Source organism: Battus philenor, unplaced genomic scaffold, assembly GCF_028537555.1.
Source record: "Battus philenor isolate CCGP_79_NKW_IND1 unplaced genomic scaffold, ilBatPhil1.0.hap1 SCAF_8, whole genome shotgun sequence".
In the NCBI taxonomy this organism is placed as follows: domain Eukaryota; kingdom Metazoa; phylum Arthropoda; class Insecta; order Lepidoptera; family Papilionidae; genus Battus; species Battus philenor.
In genome coordinates, this window is record NW_027181748.1 from 9064773 (window position 1) to 9081235 (window position 16463).

Here is a 16463-nt window from a genome sequence, read left to right on the forward strand (position 1 = left end):
CCACAAAGTTTATTAAATAGAAACAATTTAATTGATACAAATGATTAATGGTAAAGAAGACATATAACATATTAAAATTTATTTACTAAACTATCACAGTTGTCGTAGATGTAAAACTGATACAGCTAATAAGTAAGGAAACGTTATAAATTACCTAGTCTTAAATTGTTTTGAAATTTTGTTCCGTTATAATATAGTGTAAAGAAAATGTATTCACTTAGAATGCTCCAAATTAATTAAAGCTCTAGAAGTGTAGGCTTCGGTGTCACCGATCGTGATTTCTCCGGGGTTTTCGTATTAAGGACCGCCATTTCTTCACATCTATGGACGAAATAACACTGTTTATTTGTTTATTCATTTTAATCAGTCAACATTGAACAAATTTAAATATTATATTTGCCTGTTGTAGGCGTCCACAGTCCTTGGTATAACTATAATTATTAGCTTATATCTAAACGTTAATAGATGAATAAAATAAAGAATATTATAACAAAAGAGACATACGACAGACAAAAACAGAAAAAAGAAAAATAATAATAAAATAGCATACAAATATGGGATGTTCAATTAATTATAGACAAGATTTTATTCTTTCATCAATACAATCTATTTTTATAGGAACATAAAACTGCAATTTAAAAATCGAAATAAAACGGTAGGGCGAAATTTAGAAAGTTGTACAAAAAATTCCTGTACTTGAGTTCAATTAAAAATCATCATTTCATCAGTACTACTTCGTAGATTTCGAATAGGTCTTGTTGGAAGCGGCCTGCATCCAACGTCTTCCGACGATCTTAACAACCTTGATACCAACATGTCGGTTCACCTTGTGGGTCGATGTCTACGCCGAGATTGCTTGTCTTTGGTTTCCACCCTAGAACATTAAGGCCCCAACGGCCTTCTGTTCTGCACGTTATGTGGTTTGTCTACTGCCACTTTAATTTGCCAATCCTTTGAGCTATATCGATTACTTTCGTTCCTCTACGCATCTTCTTATTTCTGATTTGATTAGGTAGAGAAATCTACAGCATGGCCCTCTCCTATTTTTGTTCAAACCCACAAATGCTCAATCAGCAACAACCACATACAAAACCTTAAAAACTGATATAGGCTTCTCCTCAGTTTGATCTGTCACCTGTCAGCCCGTGAAACAGTTGGCCAAGCAAAATGCTCGACTGTTTCTAATCCCAATCTGGTGAAATATCTCTTATAATGGCCCGAGCCGAGGTTTCCAAGAAATCCCTCGTGCTTATCACCGAAACATAAGGACGACGGCGAAATTTATAAAAAAAATAAACAGGAGCTTGCTTCTGGAGTTCTCAATAATAAAAAAGACCACGTGTCGATTTGTTTTTAAAAAACCCTTTAAGGCGTCTAGCATTGATTTTAATATGATTTTACAGGTGTAATTCAAAATTTACAATCGATTTCTTTATTAACAACTAAAATATTTTACTGGTTAAAATGTGTAAAAATTCTTTCCATCCATCGTGTATGCGTTATTCTTTCATTTCTGGCTTCGCTGTCCGTGTTTTAAATAGTAGGACAATAAAAATTTTAAAGTCACAATTTGTTAAATTGACAATTACTAACCTGTCGTCAGCGGAATGCGCGGCGTTGTAGAATACGTCGGGCAGGGGTGTGTCGTGCTGACTCAGCAACGAACTGCCAGCTCTAGGAGAGTGAGGTCCATGACTGGCGAACGGCGAAAATGGCGCCGCCGCCCGTAATGCTGCTTGCACTAATAATAGTCCACCTAATAAAAAAACACAAAAACAAATGATATCTTGATGTTTCTTAATCAGCTTTAGGTTAAATCATTTCTAGATTCTCGTAATATAAAAAAACAAGGTTGGTCTCGTTTTTCTCTATCTAATATATGCAACAAAGAAATGTTCTTCATATCAAATTTAAAGATTCGAACATGAACCCGCGCCCAATAATAACAATTATCATTGTATGTTTTTATTACAAAGAACATTTACGCAGGTGACATTGGACATATTTATTTTCTCAAACATTAAACTAATTATCATTGATTATTTTTCAAATCAATAAGAACCCTTGACAATCTATGCATCATTGCATACTGTTAAACCATTGTGGAAAACTTACATTCCTTTCGGGACCTTTTTCAATGCGTTTTCAGACACAGCTATCACTTCTTCGGCACTTTGTTAAAAGCTACTAAAGTAATACTGAACTGTTCTAGTTATTATAACGATTGTTCTCCTTATACTTTTTGCTCTCTTAATATTTGTAGACAATTCTTCTTAAGAAAGAAAGAGAAATTTGGAAAGAGTTTATTGTTCTAATCTAAAATACTTTACTTTCACGATAAAATTCAATTTACGGAATATCTCCACATAATCAGACTTCGACATAACCGCTACACTTGGCCGGCGGGTTGACGATCGCAATGTAGTATTATACTGCTTAATAATAGTTAAGTGTGGTACGCAGAAGACACCGCTGTCTATCCTATGCAAATCGGATGTTGTGTAAATCGCCAGTATTATTTTAATATAAGTACATTTATATATATTATAGAGGAAAAAGAGCATTAACCGTAAATGTTTACGTAAGCTCTAATATCAATTATGTAAAGCAAGTGGGTAACGACACGCTTGCCATGTGCTTGTGAACTCTTTTGTTTTTGGCACACATGAAAGTGCAGTTAGTGCTTCTATTTTTGGAACAAAAGCCCTATTAAGTTTTTTTCATACAGCCTTCATTTTTAATTAATAAGTTAAATCGCCAATGAGCTACGTCAGTTTTCTTTTCTTTCTTTATGTTATACTTAGAATAAAGCCTACGTTTTTATTTGTTTATAATTAGTAATAATATTAAGTAACACAATTTGAAATAATAAATGAGTATAAAGTAAAATTATAAAAATTAACTAACATAAACATATAAGCGGATAAATTAAATTGTGTATTTTTTAAAACGATGACGAAATTAAAAAAAAATTGAAATGTTCTAATGTATGTGTTGGTATTACTTAAAGGTTTTAGAACAGGCCAATTAAAAATTTTATTAGAAAAAATATTTTAAAGTTTGGTAATTTGGTGCATATTTAACAATATAACCGACCCAGTTATTTACTCCTTTTTTCGCAATCAACGTGATGTTTATATATTCCTTATTTGGTAGTCTGACAAAAGTAAAGTAAGAAAAGGACCAATATTTAGCCACTTCCGCACACAGTGGTAGTCGTGCAACAAAGTGCACCGCCCACCAGCCCGCTGATAAATGCGTATGCGGCAAACAATGCGAATCACACAACCGCCACCGCCAAATTACTCAACACGTGTTTCACCCCTCTACGGGGCAACTTCAGGAGTTATGTTACACCGATTAGTGCCAAACACGGAGTGCTCTCATGTGCGGAAGTGGCTAAATGTTGGTCCTTTTCTTACCTAGGATGGACTTCCGCAAGGTAATGCCTGATAGCCCTGAAGCCCTGAAGTAACACCCATTAAATATTTAATTTAAAGACAATAAATCTTTATGAGTTGTCTATGTGACGTTATAAAGGAAGAATTTATGAAACAGTATGTAAAAGATGTATCGAAAGAACGTTTGTATTCTGTTTTATATCCTGCCTTAACTGAAACATTCCTGAACAAAAAGATTGCTCTGGCGGTATAAAGTATCTTCACACACAAACGTTTCAAAAGTGTTCATGAATTTTTTTCAGGCTTACTGATCTTTAGAACAGGTGTCCAGAATAAGTCGTCATACAGACGAGAATAAACGTAATGAATTTTTTCTCGTGAGACTAATAGAAATGTAAAGTTTACGTTAATAAAGAAACTTCCTTGGCGTTTTTGAGGGATGACAAAATGAAAAGCCATTGCCGAGTCTATCCACAGAGCCGTCATAAAAAATTACCATTAGATTAAATGGTTCTTTCCAACGTAAAAGTTCAATTATGGTTAAATAGTTTTAAGAGATAAAATCTAAAACTCCGTACTGTAATATTTAACATGCATTTTTTATGATAGACGGCCTATTTGTTCAATCGATCCTTTATACTCGATAAACTTTATTTTGAGACACGGAAGACAAAGATACGTGTCCTCGTGAGCCAGTTTCCGGAGTATTATTAACAAGAGCCAAAGCCGCAGAATCAACCTCGGAATAATCTTATGCGTTACAGATAATTTTTTACCTTGATTATCATTTATTACACTGTACATTATGAAGAAGTTTATTTAGAGAAACCACTAGACTCGGGAGAAGTCCTGTCTTAACAAAATCCACAATTGGCTTGCATTGTTGTTGGTAAGTCACACTACTATCTACCACCACTCGAATAATCCGATAATAACATCCAATCGAGCCGAGATTCTGAGGTTCTGTGGGGCACTCTCCATTGGGTATACTAAACACCTTTGCACTTATTTATTTACTCCCTATCAACAAATTATAAGAATAAAGAGGTAACGACGTGAAAAAGCCAAACAAATTAAGTAGAGACGGCGGTCCCATCGCACAAAGGGTGTAAATGCTGTAAAGTCATCTAGCACAAGGGCCTTCAACAAAAATACACTTACTCGACGAAAGCTTCCTCCTAACTTTTGCATCATAATCTTTTTGATTAATCTTTCGTTATTATCTTAATCTCTTATAACTTTTATCTAAATTTTCAATCATCGCCATCGTCATTTCAAACGTAGGACGCGCACTGCTAAGCAAAGACCTAGATAGGCGACAACTTTTCGCTTATATGAAAATGAAGGTCTTTTTAGTATTGATATTATGAAAACAATAAATTAGTTAAGTATTAATCCAACATTTAAATAATTTATGCTTAAAATTACAATTATTGAAATATATATTTGTATTGATTCCTTTAAGATTTTTCTATTACAATAAGAAACATATACATCTTAATTTGCGTATTACATCATAAAAGCTATTCTTAAATCGTTTTTAAAGTTAAAAAGGCAAAAAGACGTATCATTTAAGTAGCAATCGCCCCTTTTTTTAATCCAGATTTTTTTTTTACGTTCGTCCGCGGCAAATTTCAAAAGTTGGCAACGTCCCCAGCCTGTTGCGGCTGTCGCTACCGGGCGTAAGTGTGTCATGTTACTATGTCACTACTTTTGCGCGGCGTTTAAAACAGTAGTTTCTTATACAGGATGATTAGTTCTAGGTGTAAAAGCTTTAAATGGATGAATGTGAAATAACAAATAATGTAATGATAATATAATAAAAAAAACATTTTCAAAAATCGAATTACGATCTATTAATATATATTATTGTTTACTTTTTGTCGCTGCAGACTATGTACTGGCAGAAATTATTGGCCTGTCGCAGTCCAATAGAAAAAAATATAAATGTAACATGTTTTAGAGCGATCACTTTATTTATGTAATTGTGATTAAATAATGTAATTGAAAATAGGTGTAAAAGATTCTCAGCTATAAGCTGACAAATAAATTTTACCTTCACCCCTTTAAAGCTTATACACTTATAACGAATCACCTCAAACACAGTACTAAATCCAAAAAAATCCTAAATTAATTTCAATATTTGGTCATGACTATATAATGTATAGTTTATATAATCTTATGTCTGTAGTAGTTATGATAGATATTTCAACAAAATTCTACAAATTACGTAAAGAAAATAAAGTTTATTGAGTGGCGATCACGACTCGTAAGACAATACGTGGGTAGATTTCCCACTAGGTGGACTAAAGACATAGTTACGGTCGCAGGAAGTAGCTGCATGTGGGCAGCGCACGACCGGTCGTTGGGGCGATCCTTGGAAGAGGCCTGTCTTGTAGAAGACGTCTATCAGCTTACATGACGACGTAAAGAAACACTTTCATGAATTGAATAATGTGGTTCATATTCAAAATTAAAACGTGAGACTCGCATCTTGTCACATTCCATTAAGATGAAATAAGTAACCTCCCCGAACTGTGCGATTTGCAATGTAATGAAAGACTATCATGTTATAATGTGCCCGGACTGGAAGATTAACGAAAGAGTCTTTGAACAAATATGACATTTGCGTATAATTGTATCCTGACGGACCCATGTCCGGAAGAAGCAGTTGTTATAAAAATCTTTATTTGTGTTTCTTTAAATTCAAAAATCCTTTATTAAAGTTGGCAAATGCCACGCACTTTTGAATTGAGAATTATTATAAGATTATTACTAACGAAATTTAACAATGTCATTACAATATCATTTAAGTGAGTGGACAAACCAACACACACTTCCACACATTTCGATCTACTAAAAATACTTAATTGTGATAACAGGATTTATTAAACAATATACTCATAATTTTACATTTAAAACTAAGAAAAGAAATGTCTAAGACTTGTTTTGAAATTTTACTATCATGCGTTTAGAGATACATAAAATATATTTTATGTAAACAGTATACATAATTGTACATAAATTACGGAGTTAATGCATCAGCGAATAAAACTCCTAATTAATAATTAAATAAGAATTTAAATTTAAAAACTAGATTTACCTGCAATAGCAGCGAGGAGTGTAAGATTGGCGAACAAGATGGCGGTTGCCGCGCACGCATAAAATGGCGCCCGTGCTCTTCCGCATGACCATCGCATGAAATCCCAGCAGCGCAGTGACGTTGTATACTCTCCACGCCGACACAAGAGATCAACGAACAGGGCCACAACCCACATTGTTTCCAGCAGGAAGACGATCACGGCACCAACTCTGTACATATAAAGTTTTGTAAATACGGGCCCGTATCTATAAAAATAAGGTTAAAGTCACGAGAAGTCGCTGGATGCCGTTATTAAGCTGATATAATGATGCTTGAAAATATTACTTAAACAAATTATTCATAACAAATAAGTTGAAAAAAACACGTGTCAAGTGTTGAGAGCCCAACCACGATACAGGGCGATTTGCTGTAGGTATAAAAGCGTCAAAGCTTTTACTCCACCACCATAACGTGATTAATTAACTTTTTCTATTGGAATGCAACAGACCAATAATTTCTTGCAGAACAAAGTCTGTAAGGATAGATAGATAAACAATAATTAATTTTAATATGTATAATAAGTATCCGAATTTTGAAAAAGCTATTTCTTACTATATTACCGTCATCTATTATATCTGAAATATTTGAATAGGGTGTACTATTCATTAATAGACAGCAAATGAGCATTTAATTTTGCATTCAACTTTTTAAAGCTTTTACAATTATATCCAATCATTCTGTATATAGACACCTTAATTTGCCTGAACAACTAAAGAATGTGTTGTGAAAGACTCGTTGCATCACCGTGCTTCACATCGATACCTTAATTTCCCAGAACTTTAAAACATTATGCAGTGTAAGATTTGTTACGACACCAGATATCACATGGATTTATTGATAATTTATTGAATATATATGTGGTTTCGGGGTTATAATTATACTTTAAGTCATATTTTATTAGTTAAATAAATCATTAAAACTTACATAAAAATGGTTCTATTGAACTTTTGACTTGGCTACATTACTGTCCAAAAGGTATTTGCAGATTTTACTAATTCGAGGAAGTCGTAGCTTATAACATCTGTTAAGCTCGGAGGCTTTGTAACCTTTTTACAAAAGTTTTATTGGATTAGGAGTTCGCCAACCTCTTATATCGCTTGACGGACTCTCTATTGGGCCTAGGGTCGAGGGCCCATACAAAGGAGCTAGGGCTGTAACTCGTCGATAATACCCGTTTAGTAATCCTACTCAAGGGCACCAGAGAGAGCCAAACTTCGACTTGATCTGTTACTTTTCTCTGTCTAACATTACTACCACTTTGAATGTGTTAGCGCTGGAAGAATGATAGCTTCTATATAGAATGTTGAATTTCGAGCAGCTATCTGTACTTTGTAAAATGTCTAGCGATGGTCTAAAATTGTAATTCACGTCTATCTATTTATCTTAGATTATTTTCGAATACCTTCATCATAGACTGATTAGTCAAACATAATACCGATGCTGAGACATAAGTATTTATTATAATCCTTATGAGATAAATATAAAATAATAAGATTTCAGTAAAAAAAAAGGTTCCGGATTCCAGGTTAATGAACACTGTACGTAAGGACTCTGCACTAACGAGCACTTTTTCTAAGCATGACGCTACGCGAACATAAAAACAATGTTGTTTTTTGCCTTAAACAGAACAATATTGGTTGAAACTCGTCAAAGTTACTTTATGGCGCGTTTTAACATCCTGCCAACATCAAGTAATTATGTCAGATGTTATTTTTCTGAGAGCTTATTTTTCTAGCTTGTAGCTTTCTTTACATAGCATAATAAATCAAAGCTGGGGTGCTATTATAATAATATAAAATAAATTTCTTATCTCTTTACTATTGTAGAGTATTACATAGTTATTCGTCAAATCTTATAAAAGAATTTTTGAGTATTTAATGTAAAAAAAGTGAAGGTAATAAAAAATAGAAACCAATCAATCGTTTTTTTTATTACTCGCACCACAAAAGATATAGGAACACAGTTAAGCTATTTTTTATTCTACAACAATATTAAAATAAGGATAAAAAAGAGAAAGTATGAAGGACACAACTTGCTTAAATGTAAAGAAGTGTATACTTTGAACAGCTAATGTAATAAACAGGTAGATTAGTTAATATTGTGAAAATTTGAAAGAGGTGAATGTATAGCTTAGTTGTTCTCAAGTTATATACGGTAAACCCTATCCAGAGATTAGTGGTTTCAATAATAAATAACGTAATAATAATACAGTAAGAAAGAGCGTTTTTAAAATTCGGATTGCTGCATATTAAAATTAATTATTGTTTATTATCTGTCCCTGCAGATTTTGTTCTACCAGAAGTTATTATCCTATCTCATCCCATAAAAAAAATTGAATCAGAGTCATCACTATATATACTAGGTAATTGAAAATGTATTAACTGACAAATGAGCTTATGCCCTTTACTTCTATGTCTAATCACCTTGTATACTAATCTCTTTTAAAGCCTGTATTCATGAAAACGTAAATCGTTACAAGAAATAAATAATATATGTCGAAGTACTTACAAGAACGCTGGTGCTATTTCATATCCAAGTACCATTAGTTCTGCTCCGGCTCCGCTTAGAACTGTAATAAAGAAATATACATAAATATATTATAGATTATAATCTTTACATGTATTTTTAAAATAATTTGGATGTTGTATCACAAGGTGAAAAAAAAAATTTATGTGATTTAATGGATTCAGGCGTTACCTTGCGGATCGTCCATCGTAAGTAAGAAAAGGACCGATATTTAGCCACTTCCGCACATGCAGTGGTAGTCGTGCAACAAAGTGCACCGCCCGCCAGCCCGTTGATAAATGCGTATGCGGCAAACAATGCGAATTACACAACTGCCACCGTCAAATCACTCAACACGTGTTTCACCCCTCCACGGGGCATCTTCAGAAGTTATGTTACACCGATTAGTACCAAGCACAGAATCTGTGTCTGTGTCGGTGCACTCTGTTGCACGATTACGATGTGCGGAAGTGGCTAAATATTGGTCCTTTTCTTAAATTTATGTGACTATTATACTACATATATACACATATATACATATTTTTAAATACATTTTTAAGGTTACCCGTTACTTATTCTATCATCCGATTACGACTTGACGTTGATTTATGGAAAACTCTATATTCAAAGTATACGTACACAGTATAACTTCAAATTAAAGTAACTACAAAGAATAAATTGATGTACATTATTCAGTACGATCGTTATTTCTAAAACTAAAGTAAAATAAATGTTATTTATTTTTAAATTCTAGTTATATCAATGAATAGGAAAATAGATTATTATTAAATTGAATGGCTTGATTATATTTCTTTTCCCAAAACAAACAACACAATTTATAAACACAGATATGACTGTACCCTCAATGTCTGTTTTTGTTCTATTCACAAAACAAATGTACAATATCAAATACAAAAAATTTATAGATCAAAACAAGAACATATCATATCATATCATATCATCATAACAAGAAAATATCAAAACAAATAACAAAAAATTTTGATGTTTATAAATCGATTTCACAATTAAAGACATATACTTTATATGAATAGAACTTGTTCATATTAAGTTGGCAATATTATTTTAAAAAATTAAGTTTAATTTAACATTAAAAATAATAAACACAAATATTAACGATATTATTAAATAACACCAAGGTTATAATAATGATACTCACTGCCATGCATTTAAACCAGTATATTTCTACTTTTTACGTGCCCTGCCCCTCCTTAACTTATCCAAAATTCTTAAACTCCGTATATAACATTTTTTTTTTATATAAAAGCGTAAGGCGACTCGTGTCAAGTCCAGTCCAGTTTCAAATTGCTTCGGTAGATAAAAATCGATTTTAAAAAGACATTAATATCAATTTATTTTAAAAATAAAAAAGGTAAAGTCGAAAAAGACGTGACCATTCGTATATACTCTTCGAATCATAAAAAATAATTCACAGTTAACGATTTGAACTAATTGCAAATACGATGAGAAAAAATAATGTTTGACATTTATTTAAATACATCTCATTTTTGCATTCCTCTTTACAGTTGTATTATTTTTTATGTAATATTTTGTACCGAAACAATTAAACAAAGAATTCAATAGTAAGTTAAAGATGATAAATTTACAAATAAGTTATCTAATTACAAATCCTTATAATAAAGACGGTACTGTACATACAATACATTCATCAATAGGTACTTAGCAGATTAATACTGATGAGCTTATGCAGGCATTCATACACTACGCTGAACTTGCGTAAAATAAGTGTATAAAATTTCGTTTAAAAATGGCAATGTTATCATTTTCAAACATGTATTCATCATAAAAACGAACGAATTAGAAATTAATAAAATATTAATTGTTATATTTTGACATATATTACATAGTAAAACTATATGTTGTCGTAATTTTCATTATTTCAGCCGGTAGGTATCTACCGTTGGACCTATGTCCATAAGCCTTTTCCATAGATTTCTGATAGACTGGTCGAAAGCTGCGTACATCCAACGTCATTTACTTTAAAAAGGTCATCTGTTCACCTTGTACACGCTCTACGGTTCACTAGCTGATCGTGCGTTTCGCTGCAAGATCCAATGAGAAATGAAATCTACAGAAAAATCAAGATCACCGACGTAACTTGCTAGTATGAAGGCGCAGTGGGCCTCATGACCATTGGAGCTATTGACCGAGAACATAATTAAGGTCGGGATATCGCTGGTCACGGGCAGAACAAGACCGGTCTTTGTTGTAATCTTTGCGGAAGGCTTTACAGTGGGCGTCTATCGGCGGAAAAACAGGAAGAAGCAGAAGAAAGCATATCTTCATAAATGAATATGGTTCTCCTAATATGTCACTTTAGAGAAAAAAAATGGCAAAACACTTTTGTTTTCCATAAAGTTAATTATAACATTTTTCCCTATCAAATATGGATGTATTCAAACAAAAAATATCGTGTACCATAAAACATTAAAAAATATATAATGTCAATTGAAATTTATTTTTGTATTAATGACTATTTATATATTAAGGCTATAAATAAATAAAAAAATATAATAATATATTGATGATGCAAAATTAATTATTTTATTGAAAGTACGTTTCCTCGAAGTCTGCTGGGTTAATTAGTTAAAAATAATAAGCGTATTCTATTCCCCTCGTCTGTTAAATTCAAATTTCAAAACAGTATTGCAACGAGTAAATGCTTTACTTAATATAAGAATAATATTATGTAACTACCACACTGCGATTTAGAGGTCAAGGTTTGTCATCGCTGAATGTAAAATATTATACGTTAGTTCATATACAACAAAAGATTACGTACATAATAGAACACAATGGCGGACGACATCGTTCCTAGTACATTTGTAATAAAAACAATATATAATGAAATGTAATTTTTCTATTCTAAATATAATTTTTAAATATGCATTTTTATTTTATAAAACAAGATTTTGTTTAACTTTTTTAAATTTAAATTATCTTACTGCTGGCAACCGTGGTATAAACGTAAAAGTATTTTTATAGGCAACGACTCCAAGAATAAGGAAGTAAAAATTTACGGCGGTCATTATATAATCAAGATAAGTTAATTAGCTTAAGGTACGTAACGAATTGTTAAACAATACATCAACGTAGGTGCGTTACAATTGCAAGCAATTGATGTCATTCGTTAAGATCGATTACTCGAGATGATATATTACATGCGTAGGGAGATACAAGTATTTTAAAACGTTTTATCATATTTTGCATGTGTGGCAAAATTGTAATAGATTAGGTTTTCATCGTGAAAATTTAATATATCTTTATTAAAATTAATCACTTTCTTAAAAGCGTCATTTCTTCCTGTTAATCAACCTTTAATATGTTTCTAATATAAATGCAAAATAACTTTGAAAAGATTTTATGTCCCAAAATAATTTAATAGATCGTTTATTAATTACTAATGGAGGTATAGATGATTGCTTTATCCTTTTTTTGTACCATAATTTTAAAAATTCAGAAAGACCTTCTAGATAATGGCGAATTTCTACTAAACATGTTTAAAACTTATATTGCGTGTGCGTGGCAATCTCGTAAAACCACTGAATGCTACGACAATAATTAAACTTTAATAAGTAGCTGCCGGCCCATGACAGAATTTTCTGATTTTCTATTCAGTAAATGGTGTGTCTCATCAGCCAAGTAATTTTTAAGGTAGTACGCCTTCAAACGTGAATAACAAAATGCTTACGAACGTCTGTATAGCGACTGATCTTCTTCTTAGTTATATAAGACCTGATCATGGAAATTTTTGTGTGGACTTCTCACAAACCTCCTTCGCCCCTTCACCAACTCTACCTCTCCGTAGAGTTTCACGCGCATGGATTCAGGGGAAATTATGTAAACCCCTTACTCACTGTAGAATATAACTGTCAAATAGAAACTCGCAATAACGAAGCTACTTCAGATACAACTTTACTAATGGTGAAAGGAAATAATAGGGCACCATGCCTACTGATCCCGCGTGGAAGGTCATGTTATTCGTACTTTGGTTCCTAGATTATTTCGATTAATCCAGAACATTTTCTTTTACTATTTATACGCAGATGTCATATAGTTGAAGGATATATCAGAGACCATGATCGTAAACCGTGTATAATCACTTCATTACTATAGTTCATTTTTGGAAAAAAAAAATTAAAAAATATATCTATGGGTCATTTGGAAAATCAACTAAGGTATGATTGAAATTTTAAATTTTTTTAATTATTAAATTTGTGTAAAAAAGTATGTTCGGTTTCGAGAATGATGTTTTAAGATTATTGTGAATGTGGAAACATATTGGGATATGTTCTCAAAAGTTAATAATAAAGTATAAATTTTCAATTTTATACTATATATTTAAAACTTGCTAAAGGACTACAATTTCACAATAGGAGAGGTCTTTGTTGCTGAGAAGTCCTATTGGAAAAAAAAGGTGATTGAAAGGTGTAACATTATAAAAGCAACAAAACCTATATAGGTTTTGTTGCTTTTATAATATTACGATCTCTCCAGTAATTTTTCCACTAACCGATCTTGTTATGGTTACTTATTCCTTTTTTTCTTCCTCAGGCCCTTCAGGATCATTTGTCCCAAGTACAACCTTATAGTTTTCAGTCATGATTGGCCCATTAGTCGATTGATCTTCAGACTAAGCTTAGCACAAGCCGTCTCCGTTTCGTTAGATTAAACCTCTTTACAGTAATTAAGCTCTAGAATTGTCTTGTAAGAATTGTTATATTATATATTTCCTCTACGGTGTGTGCAGACTTACTGCAGTAAAACGTGGTCTTTCTTAAGGTCTCCTTGACAAGCTTAAAGTCTCTGAACGAACCTCGGAGAGGACTCTGCTCGGGATTTTTCGGCAAGATCGAATCAGAAGTGAGGTGTGTACGTATGACGAATGAAAGTATCCGACATAGCTTAACACGTAAGCAAGTTCAAGTGGTAGTAGCATGGAACAGATAGTCGCTGGTGCCTGAAGGTGAAATGGAAACAATGGACCAATAAGCGCAAATGAGGCTGCTTAGAGAATTAAGTCTGCTTTCAAATGGTCCTATTGGAAATCTAAGGGGGAGGCCTGTGACCTGCTATGGCTGAAATGATGATGATATATATTTCCTCAAATTAAAAAGCCGGCAAGCTCTTCGGTAGCTTAGGCTGGTGGTTCATAGACTTGACACAAGAGCCTCTGAATGAAGACCTTAGGACTGCGGCGAAAACAAATGCAATTCGACGTAATTTTTTGAATTGCATTGGAATTCGCAACTGATTGATTAGTTTATTAAACTGATTGACTTGTAATATTTTCGATAATAGGCTGTAATATTTTTTATGAGATACATCAAAATTTTCTAGAAAATACAATAGAGACACTCACATCGTCACAACTTTAAATGTAAACACTAATAATAATGGTAAACTCATAACAATGCCATGTTTTTCTACAGTCAACTTTAACCTCAGCAATTATGTGACTTACAAATTGTTATAACCATTTATGAATAGTGTTTAATATTGATCCACGTCATAAAACTTTAGAACAATGGTTAAAAGTTTAATACATTGAAATGATTTTATGTACCTTATAAGAATATGTAATGTTTTCTGCGTCTCAAATTTTAACGTCACTAATACAGGAAACTTAGTTCAAAATACATACATAGACTACATTTTGATAATTCCATTCCAAAACCATATGATTGCACGTTACTCTAATAGAAGCTAATTGAGTCAAAAATGCTTAGTTTTTAATTTGTTTTCATCCGCAAATCCTTTCATTAAGCAAGTACATTTTTTTAAGAAGTTTATTATATACAGTGTCTTTTAATGTTTATTAATATCATATATTTTTTCTAATAGTTGTAATAGGTAAAATAAATGCGCATCTTTACACAGTTTTGTTAAGCGATATTATGTGTTATAATTTGTAAATTAAGATATAAATATAGAAATATATTGCATATTTAACGATAAACCAACCGTATACCGAAACATCTAATAGCTAAAGTCTTAATCTTTCCTCTAAAAGATTGGTTTTTCATTACCGCGTGAAGCCGTCGCGAAACCTATGTATGACACAAAAAAATTACTATTTTTTTCCTAAATAAGTGTAAAAGTATTGAGAATGAGCTCCCCACTAATAGTATTCCCCAAATTAAACCTACAAGAGTTCCTGACGCGTTCTGATCTGAGCCTATAAAACCAAAACAGGTTTTTTTATTTAAAGAATTAAAGAAATAAACATTTAAAGTGTTGATTTGAAAATTAAACTATGTTCATAGTCATTGGCAGTCTTTATTTCATAAACAAACTTAAATGAGTACTACTCACCAACAGCAGTAACAAGGCCCCATAACCTTGCTAGTGGTTGCAATAAGACCCATAGCTTTAAAGCGAAAGATTTTTTGGGTGTAGACACTCTTCTCGAGGGATTTCTAATTGATATGTTTTGTGCGTCTAGTTCACTCGCATCACTCTGTATCGGTTTCGATGATTCAACACTCATGCTTGGAGATATTTGATTTATAGCATTATAAAAACATTCATTGCAAACTTTACTAAACTTTACATATTAAGAAAATTTATTAAATTGTTCCCAAATTCATTGTAATGTAATCTTAATAATCCAAAAATATATGTTTACACGCAACTTTTTAATTAAGGTACATAAGTTATACCGTTGTTTATAACAGTCCTATGTCACTAAACGCATCAAACGCAATGTTTATCTAAAGGTTGGCGAACTGCCCGAATACTGAAATATCGCACTGCCTTGAAACTTTTTATAACCATGCCAATGATTAAAATTATATTGAACTAATATAAAAACAACACATGTAAAACAAATACACTCATAGGAAAAACAAGATTTGATAATAAAAATCCAGAAAAATCATTCCCGATGTTTATGGCGCGCAAAACAGACACAGCGCGGAGACATGCATATAGATCTGAATGCTGCGAGCTACTGAATTTTTGTTGAATGCTCAGTTGATCTTCACAGACGAAACGAGATTCAACATTAAATAACGAAACATCAAAACGTTTACTTACAATGCATACCAATAATTGACTGCTTAAATTACTTTAATATTTTGTCACTGAAAATAAATTAAGTGTAATTTTCCGTTAGCCGGGCGCATGCAAAAATGACGCAATAATTAATTTGCTCGAAGATCTTACTATTTATTATCTAAATTCGTGAGGTCTTAATTTTTGTACAAATAAAAATAAAAAAATTGAGTTGTAGCAAGAATAATTATTATTCATTTTTCCCAAAAAGTTTCTTTCAGATATAGTTTAGAGATATATGAATCTATTTTAAATATGAATGAAATGAAAAAGAAACGTTCATATAAAAAAATTAAGAGAAAATAACCACAATTAACACA

General features: G+C 32.2%; 1 protein-coding gene across 1 annotated transcript; it reads right to left on the reverse strand.

Moving 5' to 3' along the window:
- Positions 1–7: 7 nt before the first annotated feature.
- LOC137931461 (uncharacterized) lies at positions 8–16105 on the reverse strand. The gene is made up of 5 exons (XM_068774840.1): positions 15403–16105; positions 9052–9112; positions 6505–6713; positions 1594–1756; positions 8–321 (listed from the first exon to the last, which is right to left on the reverse strand). Exons 1-5 carry the CDS (start codon positions 15575–15577, stop codon positions 237–239), a joined length of 693 nt encoding a protein of 230 aa, XP_068630941.1. The 5' UTR covers positions 15578–16105; the 3' UTR covers positions 8–236.
- Positions 16106–16463: the final 358 nt, after the last annotated feature.